The sequence below is a fragment of the Salvelinus sp. IW2-2015 genome, linkage group LG18 (genome assembly GCF_002910315.2).
Source record: "Salvelinus sp. IW2-2015 linkage group LG18, ASM291031v2, whole genome shotgun sequence".
In the NCBI taxonomy this organism is placed as follows: Eukaryota; Metazoa; Chordata; class Actinopteri; order Salmoniformes; family Salmonidae; genus Salvelinus; species Salvelinus sp. IW2-2015.
In genome coordinates this window covers 49,551,456-49,566,002 of record NC_036858.1, presented here as the reverse complement: position 1 = coordinate 49,566,002, position 14,547 = coordinate 49,551,456, and the positions used below count along the sequence as shown (strand labels likewise).

The 14,547-nt window shown below is 43.1% G+C and overlaps 1 protein-coding gene across 3 annotated transcripts in view; it reads right to left on the bottom strand.

Moving 5' to 3' along the window:
* Positions 1–526: 526 nt before the first annotated feature.
* The window catches only part of washc2c (WASH complex subunit 2C), a 32,604-nt gene continuing 18,583 nt past the window's right edge, over positions 527–14,547 (bottom strand). For 2 of the 3 annotated variants that reach the window (XM_024007356.2, XM_024007361.2), the window contains exons 16-32: positions 12,730–12,908; positions 12,389–12,490; positions 12,139–12,231; positions 11,835–11,936; positions 11,642–11,743; positions 9,478–9,647; positions 9,274–9,391; positions 8,655–8,900; positions 8,129–8,314; positions 7,909–8,040; positions 7,605–7,703; positions 7,412–7,495; positions 3,831–3,887; positions 3,063–3,278; positions 2,137–2,889; positions 1,693–1,855; positions 527–1,318 (exon numbers count right to left, since the gene is read on the bottom strand). In XM_024007356.2, coding sequence (XP_023863124.1) covers positions 1,170–1,318; positions 1,693–1,855; positions 2,137–2,889; positions 3,063–3,278; positions 3,831–3,887; positions 7,412–7,495; positions 7,605–7,703; positions 7,909–8,040; positions 8,129–8,314; positions 8,655–8,900; positions 9,274–9,391; positions 9,478–9,647; positions 11,642–11,743; positions 11,835–11,936; positions 12,139–12,231; positions 12,389–12,490; positions 12,730–12,908 — 2,951 coding nt within the window. In that variant the 3' untranslated portion in view covers positions 527–1,169. The remainder of the gene's footprint in view (positions 1,319–1,692; positions 1,856–2,136; positions 2,890–3,062; positions 3,279–3,830; positions 3,888–7,411; positions 7,496–7,604; positions 7,704–7,908; positions 8,041–8,128; positions 8,315–8,654; positions 8,901–9,273; positions 9,392–9,477; positions 9,648–11,641; positions 11,744–11,834; positions 11,937–12,138; positions 12,232–12,388; positions 12,491–12,729; positions 12,909–14,547) is intronic. The other variant, XM_070448564.1, reaches the window with a different exon arrangement.

Genomic DNA, 14,547 nt, shown 5'->3' with positions numbered 1-14,547 from the left:
TGATTGACCATTTCTCCTAGAAAAAGAACACTGGCTTCGKAGCGAGTTATTAAAAAAATACTGATAGCCTAACACACTAACCTTTMATTTGTGTAATAATGGTTGTCTTTGTACTACACTTGAATAAGTTGATTTAAAAGTGTACAAATTATAATTAAGCAATCATAAAATCCCATCAGTGATGAATGGATCAAAATATATCTTTTACTTTTTATAAAATGTAGGCTCCTATATCAATGATGGAGAATCCTCTTTAAAATGTATCAGTGCAGTCAATCAACATTTAAAGTCAATTAGCAGTCATGACATGGCAGTGAAGTCCATCCTTAAAGCACAGAAGTTGAATTTTAATTAAAGGGAAGGAACCATGTAAATCTATTGTCACACAGAGGTGCTAAGAACAGCCCTGTTCCTCTTTCAGGCCATCTTCCTTATTTCGGCTGCATTCATAATTCCACTACTCATGATCTTAACAAAAGGCTTTAAAGCAGTGCTGCAGATCTTTGAAACAAACTTACAACACACATTTCAAATTTCATAAAATATCATTTTAGTTTAAAAAACTGAAATGTCAGTCATCACAGGCAAATTGACAAATTTAACAATTTCATATTAATTGAAAAACAAAAACATTTGCTTGTTGTTGCTAGGAAAGTCAGTCAGTTAACAATGACTTCATAACTATGATATGGCACAGCCCAAAACTTAAACACAGAGCTCTCCAACTATATTTATAAATCATTTACTATTTATTTATTATCAGCTGGTCTAATGACAGCTAAGAATATGCTTATAAAGTGCTGCTATCATGGATATTAAATAAAGACAAATAGCATTTAATAACTGTTACTTTGTCTGTTATCAATCATAGATGAAGATGTGAAGTGTATATCAGAATCCTCCCCTTCAACATTTCTTGCTGTGTTTTAATTTCCGTCTGAGGTTGTCAATCAATCAATTGTTTTTATATAAATAGTCTCTATATGAACAGTTTTAATATCTCCAACCCTTTTTTCAGTCCTCCAAAACAACATGTTATTCGGCACAATTGTACAATTAGGACACCAAATGGCACCTTATAACCCCACATAGTGCACTGAACTATCTAGGGAATAAGGTGCCATTTGGGATACACACAAAGTTTTAGCTCCTCAGGAACGGTCCACGGTTCAGTTCCCGCCCAGAGCGTTGAGAGGGTCGTCAAAGATGTTGCCCGAGTCGTCCGCTGCACTGGTGTCCTGGGAGGGAGGGTTCTTCTTGGACTTGGATGGAGGCTGCTTGGGCACTGGCTTCACAGTGCTGGGAGAGAAGATGTCATCTGTGGAGAGAAGCATGGACAGTACTGTAAATGTTTCAGTTCAACCTGGTGGCAATGGCATTGTAAGACTGTATGTGTGTTTGTTTTTGTGTGTGCACCATTGGAGGCTGCTGAGGGGAGGATGGCTCATAATAATGGCTGGAAAGGAGTGAATGGGATGGCATCAAACACATACCATTCCACCGATTCTGCTCCAGTCATTACCACAAACCTGTCCTCCCCAATTAAGCTGCCACCAACCTCCTGTGGTATGCACACATACCTGTATTTGTCTGTGCGTGTGTGTGGTGAATTTCAACATACATGTTGAAACAGTTGAGGAACAACAATGCAAGTTCTAGATATTCTGAAATATGTGCTCTGCAAATACTCACCCATATCATCATCAAATATTGATTTAGTCTCCACCTTCTTGGACTTCTTCTCTTTTGGTTTTGAAGTGGACGTCATATCAGCAAAGATGTCAACGTTGTCATCAAACAGACTGGCATCCAAGGATTTCTCTTTGTGCTTTTTGGGTGGAGTCATTGCTTCATCCTGTGATAACAGTAACAGACATATTCAGACAAGAAGCAGACAGACGCATGCACACACACTTTCCAAGGAATATATTGATTTCCCTCTACCTCCTGTTGCAGAGATCGTGACTGTTGGATAAACAGACGTGCTGACTCAGCACGCTCTGTGACAGACCAACTGCATTTACACTATTACAATGAAAAGTTCGTAAATTCCAGGCTGCAAAATTAATTTAAACTGAAATCATAAACAGACTGACTGTTCAATTGACTGACACAATTGATCATCATGACCAATACCTGGAAGATGTCCTGCTTGGGAGTAGAGTTGCTCCCAGCCTTAGAGTCTTTACCACCAGCAGTAGTGGGAGTGGAGCTCTTTCCTAGCCCGAAGATATCCTCTTCATCCTCCTCCTCCAGGAAGGAAGATGCCTTGGCCTTCTTAGCTGACCTCGGCTTTACCTTCTTGAACAGGTCACCCATGGGGTCGTCAAAGAGGGACTGAGGGGTCGTCTCTTTCTCCTTCTCACTCTCATTCTTTGATGTCACTTTACCCTCTGTAGTCTTTGTTGTGGGATTGGGGGGTGGAGTGGTGAGTATGGGTGAGGGGATGGTGGGGTTGGGACCTGGGGTAGACCCAAAGAGGCTGTCGGACCCAAACAGGTCATCCTCGTCAAGAGAAGGCAGCACCTTCACCTTGCTACCCTTAGAAGAGTCTTTCTTTAGAGGGGTGTTTGACACTGGTAGTGTAAGCACTGACGGTCTGACAGAGAAATCGGTGAGCAGCGGTTTGGAGGGTAAGGAAGCAGGTAAGGAGGAGGGTAAGGCAGAGGTTGGGGCTTGGTTAGGTAGACTAGACCTAGGCAGAGTTAGGTTAGGTAGTCCCGGGCTAGGCTGGGTTGGGTTAGATAGTGCTGGGCTAGGCAAGGTTGGGCTGGGTCCGGCCTGGTCCTCTCCCTGGTTCTCGTCTCTCTGCTCCACAGATCTCTGAGCTGACGTCTGCCGTGCTGCCCTGGTCTGGGGCCTGCGGCGGATGGAGCCTTTAGCTCGACCCTACAGGAAAAGAAGACACATGGAGTCACAACAGGGGCTTATTTAGGAAGTTACAAGGTTAGAGCTTTATACATTACATTTCTATAATATAAGGATCAAATGTAGGTGTTCCATGTTTCCCTCACCCTGTTCCATTATGTCCACCCTACCCCAGTGCCAGACCCCTGACCCACCTTGTTCGCACTCTGTAGCGTGGACACCTGGACCGGGTTCTCGAAGCTAACCCCTCTGTTGCTGGGGGGCTTGGTCCCTGCCGAACTGAGGCTAGCACTGGGGCTGGGGCCTGAGGAGCTGGGACTGGGGCTCAAGCCTGGGAGTACACTGACCCCCCCTGGGATCCGTGAGAACGCGTCGGGCAGGAGGGCAGCARGGTTGATCACCAGGTTGGCCTGAGAGTGAGGAACAGATTTGTTCACAAGTGTTGACCCAATTTCATACCAACTAAAGGCCTTTATAAGATAGGGTTTTGTAATCAGAGCACAGTACAGTGAATACACATGCAAATGTTTATAATTTGGATTGGTCCTCAATTGGATTTACAAGTAATTTTGTTTTTGCAGTCCCTCATGATCATCAGAACCAAGCAGTAGACAAAACAGAGGAAGTGAGACCAATAATAAAGATAAAGAAAGTAATAAAATGTAGAAGTAGGAATAACATCTATTCATGAGGTTTCAGGAAGAATAAAGGCTGAGCATTCACTTTCAGTTTGACGATAAAAAACAAAACCTTGTGAGAATCAATTTGACAGTCACACGGTCTCAGTTTAGCTTTTAAGCCAGCAGTGGAAAAGAAAAGACGATATGTTTCACGTCAAAGGCGGAGGTTCAAAGATGACTGGCAGAAAACATGTTGGGAGAATGAAAGCTCATTCAGAAAGATTAAAGAAAGAGTAAAATATTGAATAATAAAAAGACTGATTTAACATTTCAGAAGATTACTTGGAGTTTTCCAATCCGTGAAGGCTCTTTAGATTTTACAGGGCTTGGTGTCGGCTTCTGTGCAGTTGAATGACATAGATCATGTTAAGTAATCTAGACAAGAGTATCTCCAAAAGCAATGTAACAGTATAATAACTATCAACTGAGAGGAGAGAACATAACTGTCCACAGATATCCTTCAAATTCAGAAAAAATGTAAGGCAACAATACCAGTCAAAAGTTTGGATACCTACTCATTCAAGGGTTTTTGTTCATTTTTACATTGTAGAATAATAGTTAAGACATTAAAACAAAACAAAAAGAACATATGGAATCATGTAGTAACCAAAAAAAGTGTTAAATCAAATATATTTGAGATTCTTCAAAGTAGCCACCCTTTGCCTTTATGACAGCTTCGAACACTCTTGGCATTCTCTCAACCAGCTTCACCTGGAATGCTTTTCCAACAGTCTTGAAGGCGTTCCCACATATGCTGAGCACTTCTTGGCTGCTTTTCCTTCACTCGGTGGTCCAACACATCCCAAACCATCTCAATTGGGTTGAGGTCGGGGGATTGTGGAGGCCAGGTCATCTGATGCAGCACTCCATCATGCTCCTTCTTGGTCAAATAGCCCTTGCACAGCCTGGAGGTGTGTTGKGTCATTGTCCTGTTGAAAAACAAATGATTTTCCAACTAAGCGCAAACCAGATGGAATAGCGTATCGCTGCAGAATGCTGTGTTAGCCATGCTGGTTAAGTATGCCTTGAATTCAAAATAAATCACAGTGTCACCAGCAAAGCGCCATCACACCACCTCCTCCATGCTTCACGGTGGGAACCACACATGCGAAGATTATCCGTTCATCTACTCTGCGTCTCAGACGCAGACACGGCGGTTAGAACCAAAAATCTCACATTTGGACTCATCAGACCAAAGGACAGATATCCACCAGTCTAATGTCCATTGCTCGTTTTTCTTGGCTCAAGCAAGTCTCTTCTTCGTGTCCTTTAATAGTGGTTTCTTTGCAGCAATCCAACCATGAAGGCCTGATTCATGCAGTCTCCTCTGAACAGTCCTCTGTTACTTGAACTCTGAAGCATTTATTTGGGCTGCAATTTCTGAGGCTGGTAACTCTAATGAACTTATCCTCTGAAACAGAGAACTCTGGCTCTTCCTTTACTGTGGCGGTCCTCATGAGAGCCAGTTTCATCATAGCACTTGATGGTTTTTGCGACTGCACTTGAAGAAACTTTCAAAGCTCTTGACATTTTCCGGATTAACTGACCTTCATGTCTTAAAGTAATAATGGACTGTCGTTTCTCTTTTCTTATTTAAGCTGTTCTTGACATAATATAGACTTGAGCTGTGTTTGAATACCCATACTAACATACTGTATACTTAATGAGTATATACCATACTATTAGTTAATTTTAGTATACTTTAACCGAACCGTATCCTTACAGTTGAGCGTACTAAATCTTGGCCTGTCTACCGGAAGTTGATGCTGTTGCTATGCAACCTCTTGCTAGCTAGTTAGCATAACAAATGACTAGTTAGACATTTTACGACTTCGGGTGTGTTCTTAAATTCAATCTGGAGTGCCAGAGTGTGCTCATAATTCAGAGCGTTATCAGATTGTCCGTTTGTAAATGAAGACGGGTTCGCTCTCGGAGAGTACACTGGACGCTTGGGCCGAGGAGTCGGATTGATTTGAGCGTTCTGGCCGTACAACGGCAGTCAAGCACCCAAGCTAACGTTGGCTTCCAGACACAAATGAAACGACTCTGACCATTTTACTCGTCCGAGCAGAGTTGGTTAGGCAGTTTTCATGTTATCCAGAGCGTTGGTGACTAACTGTGCTGCTGGAAACAACTGATTTACGCTTTTTTGTCAACGTTTACTGACAACGGCATATTCAACGGGTGTTGAGTGCTCGTAAATGAATTATTCTGCGCTCTGGTACACTAAAACGAGTGCTCTGAAATCGGAATGGATAGCCAGAGCGAATTTACAAAAACACCCGAATGTCCATTGAGAACGCACTACGACGATACAATTTAGCTATGCTAAGAATGACGGGAAAAATCAAGTCACTAAACGTTGGGTAGTTAGATAGCCTATAGTTAATATACTGGCAAATTTAATTTATAAGTAGCCAACTAACATACCGGTACATACTGCTGTAATAATATGCTATGTGGTTCATAAGGACAGCGTAGCTAACAAATTGTCAGCCAACATAACGTGTAAGGTAACCTATTTGAAAAGTCATAACTTTATTACATTGCTCAACATTTGTCATAATTAGCAATGAATTTCTATCCGATCTCGTTGGACATAGACTGCATATTTTCCACCATTATCTTCAAATCAAAAAACCATGTGAAGCCACGCCCATTCCTGAAGAATTGCATTATGGGCCCTAAAGTACGGAAATAGTGTCCTTTTATCCTTCTTTTTTTAATACATTTTATTTAATTCGATTTTTAATTCAAAATACAGATCAACAATTTACATTCTTACATCATACAAAACAGAACGCAGGTATTAACGAAAAAATACTGGAACAAACAAAAAGTATAAAAAAATAAACAATTCTAGTGCACTTGTAATCACAGATTTAGGAAAATGTTAATCTTGGTATTGTTCACTAGGGTTAATGTTTTAATAAAATTGTTAAATTCAATCAAAAAAAGGTGTAATTTTGGTATAGAAGTTGGGAATTTTTGTTTGTGTATGAAGTATTTTGCTATTTTTTTTATCAATCATTTTAGTGGTCTTGTTATCATTGCAATAGTAGCATATTATATATTTCATGTCAAAAACATTAGGTTGTGTTCATAATGGTAAATAAGTATTTTGCTAAGTTTTCCCAAAATTCTGACCAATTTACATTCAAAAGAACAAGTGAGACAGATTCTCGCCTTTTTCACAGAAATAGTGTCCTCCGTGTGTATACTTCCTATTMGTGACGTAAAATATGATTGGGAGTATGAGTATTCGAACACAGCTCATGTCTTTTACCAAATAGGGCTAGCTTCTGTATACCACCCCTACCTTGTCACAACAAGGAAAGAAATTCTACAAATTAACTTTTAGCAAGGCACACCAGTTAATTGAAATGCATTCCATGTGACTACCTCAAAGCTGGTTGAGAGAATGCCAAGAGTGTGGAAAGCTGTCAAGGCAATAGTTGGCTACTTTGAAGAATATCAAATATATTTTGATTTATTTAACACTTGTTTTGGTTACTACATGATAAGTCTTAACTATTATTATACAATGTATAAAATAGTAAAAATAAAAACTTGAATGAGTAGATGTGTCAATTTTTGACTGGTACTGTACGTACTCCAGAGGCGGCGGGTGGGAGGAGTTATTTTGGACAGGCGCATTGTAACGGTTGGAATGGAATCAATGGAACGAAGTCAAACGTGGTTTCCGTATCTTTGATGTGTTCCATTTAAGCCATTACAATGAGCCTATTCTCCTATAACTCCTTCCACCAGCCTCCTCGGACACCCTTTAACCCTTTAATCATAAGCACATGGGCAATCACATATTCTGTATAGACTAAGACTCGTAGTTTAATCAGCCTTACCTCACTCTCTGTGACTGGTGCTGTGACAGCAGGTTTTGAGGATGGCTTGTCTTTAGTGGGTTTACTGGGCTTCTCTGATACCTTCTGAGGATGCAGGTCAAAGAAAGGACAAGGACTGAGGATGTACAGTCCCCGGTAAAGTCATCAAGTTGTATTCATATTGTATTGATTGAGGTGATTTAGAATAGGGTACCGGAGGAGGAGCTTTGTGCTTGACAGAGCTGAAGAGGTCATCTTCATCATCACCAAACAGCGTTGGAGCTGCTGACTTCACTGAGCTAGGCCTGGAGCTCTGAGACAGGAACACAGCATTTTATCATCACTACTATCATTCGTACAATTGATTTATCACTCAAAGGGGTAGCAAGTAGTACGTGCGTCAATGTGCTGATGCAATACAAGACATCCACCCTGATCCTGGTGAGTGCAGGTGTCTTGCTCTAGCCCAATACTAACACTTATATCCTCTCACTAAGCCTACTGTCCCTAGAACTCACCATAGACTTGTCAGGTGTGGCGAAGATGTCAACGTCAGGGTCGTTGTCTCTCTGCTGAGTCTGACTGAAGAGCAGTTCCTCATCCTGGAACACCCCGGTACTACTCTTGGTACGAGGACGCTCCTCCGCAGGCTAACAAACAGACACAGGATTTACAGACACACACACACACACACACACACACAGGAATTGTCAGTAGTATGAATAAAATAATTTAAACCTTTAGTGTGTTTTTGGCAACAGGTTTGGTCGGTATGGAGATAGGGGCAGTCCAGTCACCCTCCTCTTCCACATCATCAAACAGACTGAGGGTGTTCTTCTTTGTTTTGGCCTCCTTCTCCATGGGAGAAGGGCCCTCAGACAGGAAGTCATCACCATCCGGGTCGTCCAATGGGCTCTTAGTCTGCTTGTTTAGGCACAGGAAGACAGAAAGACGTCAAAGTGAGTACAGCACCTCACACTCACAGGCATAGGAGCAGGGCTCAATCTCAATTCACCTTCCTCTCTCTTTGCCTCTTTCTCAACTATATTGGAGGAAAAAGTCCAAGGTCCCTCACCTCAGGTCTTTATTGTCCAATGGGTTTTGAGAAAGAGACGAGGAGAGATAATGTGAGAAATCACAGAAAGATTAATTTAGAAAGGTCCCAAATGGCCAAAACTAGGTTATGGTTAGGATTGGGTCAGTTTAGCTGATCCTAGATCTGAGCTTGGGGGAATTTCTACCCAAGTCTTATGTAGCATCTCACCTTGGCTGCTGCCAGTCTGTCTCCCAGCACGTTGATCCCTCCAAACAGACTGACGGCCCCTACTGGCTTCTTCTTACTCTCACTGCCCTCTAGTGGAGAGGACAGGGATGGCACCTCAGGACTCTTGTATTTCGTTACCCTCTCCTCCTCTGTAGGTTTCTCCTCCACTAGGGGAGGAGGTGGTGCCTTCACCTCTGGTTTGTCTATCTGGAGCAGAGAGGGGGCTGGGGAGGCTACAACAGGTGCCTAGAGAACACGATAATAAGGGCACAGGAGAAAAGGGTATGAGCTGGGGGGTAAAGGACTGAAATAGCATTGATTACAGACATAGCTATCAATGCAGGGATGTTACCACACATACAGTATATTTATATGAACAGTACGTCAAAACAGTACTTCCTTACGACAACGATATTCATTCAATAATATATTGTTTTAAAATAATAGACAAGAGCCTAGACATCTATGAAGTATTATCTTTTTTAACAATTCCATTGTTGCCTTGAAGGCTTTTCACCTATAGGTTATTCATACATGCCCAAATGGCACCCTATTCACTATATAGTGCACTACATAGGAAATAGGCTGTGGACAGACATAATCTGTAAACCAGTCTTACTTCAGGGTCAGCTGTAGTAGAGCTGTTGTTGACGTTTGTTTTGAAGCCGAAGAGGGATCCCTTATCTTCATCATCCTCATCTTCAAACAGGAGAGACACTCTCTGGTGCTTCTTCTGACTGCACCAACACACAGACATTTACACCACACTAAGACGTCATACTACAGATTGAGTATTTTTGTCTACTATTGCTATGACGTTTACCTCGACTCCTTGGTAGCAGCAAAGAGATCATCATCATCCTCATCGAACAGGCTGTCTTTAGGAACTGCTTTGACACTGGGTAGACTAGATGGGGCACTAGTACTGGACTTCATCCCTCCAGTCTTACCCTCTGTCTTACCAGCACTAGGCTTGGAGCCCATCCACTGGTCCTAATACAGAAAGAATACAAAAGGGTTAAATAGATATGTTGAAGTAATAGAAACAACCTTCACAAGTAAGCCTGGTTCAAAATCTACCTTTCTGGTGTCTGCAGATTTGTAGGAATAGGATGGGTGTAAGCTATATTAAATCAAACTTTGTCACATGCGCCGAATACAACAAGTGTAGACTTCACCATGAAATGCTTACTTACAAGCCCTTAACCAACAGTGCAGTTAAAGAACAAAATATTTACCAAGTAGATTAAAATAAGTAATAATAGAAAGTAACACAATAAGAATAACATTACGAGGCTATATGCAGGGGGCGCCGGTACCGAGTCAGTGTGTGGGGGTACAGGCTAGTTGAGGTAATCTCTACATGTAGGTGGGGGCAAAGTGACTATGCATAGGTAACAAACAAAACAGTGAATATGTAAATTGTAAGGTGGCGATTTGATGAGTCTTCAGCAGTCTAATGGCTTGGGGGTAGAAGCTGTTGAGGAGCCTTTTGGTCCTTCCGTCCTTTTGGTCCTTCCGGTACCGCTTGCCGTGCGGTAGCAGAGAAAACAGTCTATAACTTGGGTGACTGGAGTCTGACAATGTTATGGGCTTTCCTCTGACACCTCCTATTACATAGGTCCTGGATGGCAGTAAGCTTGGCCTCAGTGATGTACTGGGCCGTTCGCACTACCCTCTGTAGCACCTTACGGTCAGATGCCGAGCAGTTGCCATACCAGGCGGTGATGCAACCGGTCAGGATGCGCCCGATGGTGCAGCTGTAGAACCGTTTGAGGATCTCAGGACCAATGCCAAATCTTTTTAGTTTCCTGAGAGGATAAAGGTTTTGTCGTGCCCTCTTCACGACTGTCTTGGTATGTTTCGACCATGATAGTTCGTTGGTGATGTGGACCCCAAGGAACTTGAAACTCTCGACCTGCTCCACGACAGCCCCGTCGATGTTAATGGGGGCCTGTTTGGCCCTCCTTTTCCTGTAGTCCACGATCAGCTCCTTTGTCTTGCTCACATTGAGGGAGAAGTCGTCCTGGCACCACACTGCCAGTTTTTAGACCTCCTCCCTATTGGCCGTCTCATTGTTGTCGGTGATCAGGCCTACCACTGTTGTGTCGTCAGCAAACTTGATGATGTTGGAGTCGTGTTTGGCCACACAGTCGTGGGTGAACAGGGAATACAGGGGGGGACTAAGTACACACCCCTGAGGGGCCCCAGTGTTAAGGATCAGCGTGGCAGACGTGTTGTTACCCATCCTTACCACCTGGGGGGCAGCCCRTTAGGGAGTCCAGGACCCAGTTGAGGAGGGAGGTGTTTAGTCACAGAGAATTGGAGTGGGTCTAGCGTGTCTGGGAGGATGCTGTTGATGTGAGCCATGACCAGCCTTTCAAAGCATTTCATGGCTACCGACGTGAGTGCCACGGGGCGGTAATCATTTAAGCAGGTTACCTTCTCTTCCTTGGGCACAGGGACTATGGTGGTCTGCTTGAAACATGTAGGTATTACAGACTCGGTCAGGGAGAGGTTGAAAATGTCAGTGAAGACACCTGACAGTTGGTCCGCGCATGCTTTGAGTACACGTCCTGGTAATCCGTCTGGCCCAGCGGCTTTGTGAATGTTGACCTGTTTAAAGGTTTTGTTCACATCAGCTACCGAGAGCATTATCACACAGTCATCCAGAACAGCTGGTGCTCTCGTGCATGCTTCAGTGTTGCTCGCCTCGAAGCGAGCATAAAAGGCATTTAGCTCATCTGGTAAGCTCGCGTCACTGGGCAGCTCGCGTCTGGGTTTCCCTTTGTAGTCCGTAACAGTTTTCAAGCCCTATCTGAAGCGGTCCTAAGCCCATTGGATGGCAGAGCCATCACCATATTGCTTACCTCTCCAGGTATTTCAGATCTGTGAATACCAAAGGGGTAGTGGCTAAAGGAGGGGGCTAAGGGTTATTTTCTGACAGGCTGAAGATTATGTAGCAAGGTTCCCTTCCCTCCCATTACCTCGTCATCACTGAAGAGGGAGCTAGAGACAGGCTTCTTGACTTTTGGAGTGGCGGCTTTAGCTTGGCTTGGTTTAGACTTCTTCGCAGACGCAAACAGATCCTGCATGATGCAAGAAAGGGGTTAGATATGAAGACGCAGTTACAAATTATAATATTTTTGGGACCGAAATAGGTCAGGCTCATTTTCTCACTTCTTCCTCCTCGTCATCGAAGATGGACAGAGGAGCTTTGCTGGATTTGCTCTGGGTTGTGGGTTCAGGTTTAGACTGACTCTTAGGGATGATTTGAAATATCTAGAAAGACAGGGACAGAGAAAGGTGAAGTTACATCTGTAAAACAAGACCATGCTTCATGATCAACCTAACGTTCTAAGCATTAATTGTACGGCTCATGTAGATATTGATGTAATTGATAAGTATGAGAAGTACCTCCATCAACAACCTTCAGGAAATGGATGCATACTTGAGAATGAGTGTTAAAAAAAAAGAAGCACACCTGTGAGTCCTCATCGTCAGAGAACAGACTCTCCGCCTGGGGTTTTTCTGTCTGCTTAGTAGGGGTTTTCACCACGTCTGGAGGAGGGCCGTTCTGTAATGAACAACATGGGGGAAGAAAAGTAGCGCAAGAGAAACAAAGAGAGAGTTAGGAAGAAAGAGTGAGGGAGATAAGAGAGAGAGATTGTAGATAGATAAATATAGATAAAGAGATGGATGAGAGAGATGGGTAGATGAAAGAGGAGTCCCACCTCCTCTGACTCTTCGCTGGTGGAGGGCTGTCGTTTCTTCAGTGCCTCAGTTAGTAGGCTCTTGGTACCAGGACCAAACATGGAGACGCCTCCTGCTGGCATCTAAACACAACACACAACCATCATTACCACAACTCATCACTATTACCAACAACCATCAGCATAATTCATTACCAAAACCAAAAATCATCAACAGCACAACTCATCAACACTACTGTAAGTAAGAAACTTATAATCATGATAACCAAGTGCCCTAAATCCATTATTGTAATCACTCTAAAATCATGAGTCAATCAACACTTGTTAATATGGAAACACAATGTACACGTGTGTATATTCACCTTTTTCTGAGGAGCCTGTTTCACCTCTTCTTCCTCCTCCTTCTCCACCACCACCTCCTTCCTGCTCTGTAGAGTGGGCGGGGCGACAGAGCTCTCACTAAAGATGTCACCATCCTCATCTTCATCATCTCCTCCAAACAGATCCACTGTCTTCTTTTGCTTGGATTTCTTCTGTCCAGCTGGACACAGGTAACACATTAGTGCTTGCGCTGAATACAGTTTTAGTGCTTCAATCTATAGCTAGATGACTCCTGATATCTCCAGGAGTGATAAGTATAATTTTGGTCTTAAACTGTTCTAGTACTGTCTTTTTGCTAGCTAGGGCCATCTGCTTTAAGTGCGGTCTGTCTTCTCAGTAGCCTACTAGGTTTGTGAACTGCTGACAACTTGCAGCTGATTGTTGACACCAACCACTATTAAAGGGATATTTCAGTTTAGATTTCCACTTACTTTTAGTTTTGAAGCATCATCCAGACAGTTGGTTTGGTCTGAGTTCATTCCTGAGATTTCTCTGGCTGGCTTAGTTGCTTGCATTAGCCATATAGTAGTATTAGTGGCCAGACTCACCAAAATAACGTGCTTCAATACGTCCCCACAAGAAACTCTACAGCCATCTCACGTCTTGTGGGCTATACATGCATATCAATATCAAAACACTTAGCTATTTTCACTATTACGAGCATAAATGTGTATAACTTCAATTGTGCTTACTTCCTGTTTTCGCGTAGTCACACCTACAAATTATGGTTCTTGAGGCAAGCGCAGTGCAGACACAGCATTCAAGCTCTACACCACCCAAAATCATTCAATCAAAACATGTCTGAATCGGACAGCTACGAGCCTGAAAAGGATGCATACTTTGCAGAACCATATTTATACTGAACAAAAATAAAAAAAACAACATGCAACAATTTCAAAGATTTTACTGAGTTACAGTTCATAAGGAAATCAGTCAATTAAAATAAATAAATTAGGCCCTAATCTATGGATTTCACATGACTGGGAAAAAAAACAGTCAGTCAGTATCTGGTTTGACCACAAGCAGCGTGGATATCTTCGCATAGATTTGATCAGGCTGTTGATTGTGGTCTATGGAATGTTGTCCGTCTTATTCCAATGGCTGTGCAAAGTTGCTGGATATTGGTAGAACTGGAACACAGTCATACACGTTGATCCAGAGAATCCCAAACATGCTCAATTGGTGACAAATCTGGTGAGTATGCAGGCCATTAAAGAACTGGCACATTTTCAGCTTCCAGGAATTGTGTACAGATCCTTGTGACATGGGGCCATGCATTATCATGCTGAAACATGAGGTGATAGCGGCGGATGAATGGCACGACAATGGGCCTCAGGATCTCATCACGGTATATCTGTGCATTCAACTTGCCAAAGACAAAATGCAATTGTGTTCGGTGTCCATAGCTTATGCCTGCCCATACCATAACCCCACCATGGGGCACTCTGTTCACAAGGTTGATATCCGCAAACCGCTCGCACACACAACGTCATGCGCGCTGTCTACCATCTGCCCATTATAGTTGGAACTGTGATTCATCCGTGAAGAGCACACTTYTCCAGCGTACCAGTGGCCATCGAAGGTGAGCATTTTCCCATTGAAGTCGGTTACGACGCCGAACTGCCATCTGGTCAAGACCATGGTGAGGATGATGAGCACGCAGTTAAGCTTCCCTGAGACGGTTTCTGAGAGTTTGTGCAAACCCACAGTTTCAGCTGCACGTGTGGCTGGTCTCAGACAATCCCACATGTGAAGAAGCCAGACGTGGAGGTCCTGGGCTGGAGTGGTTACAAGTGGGC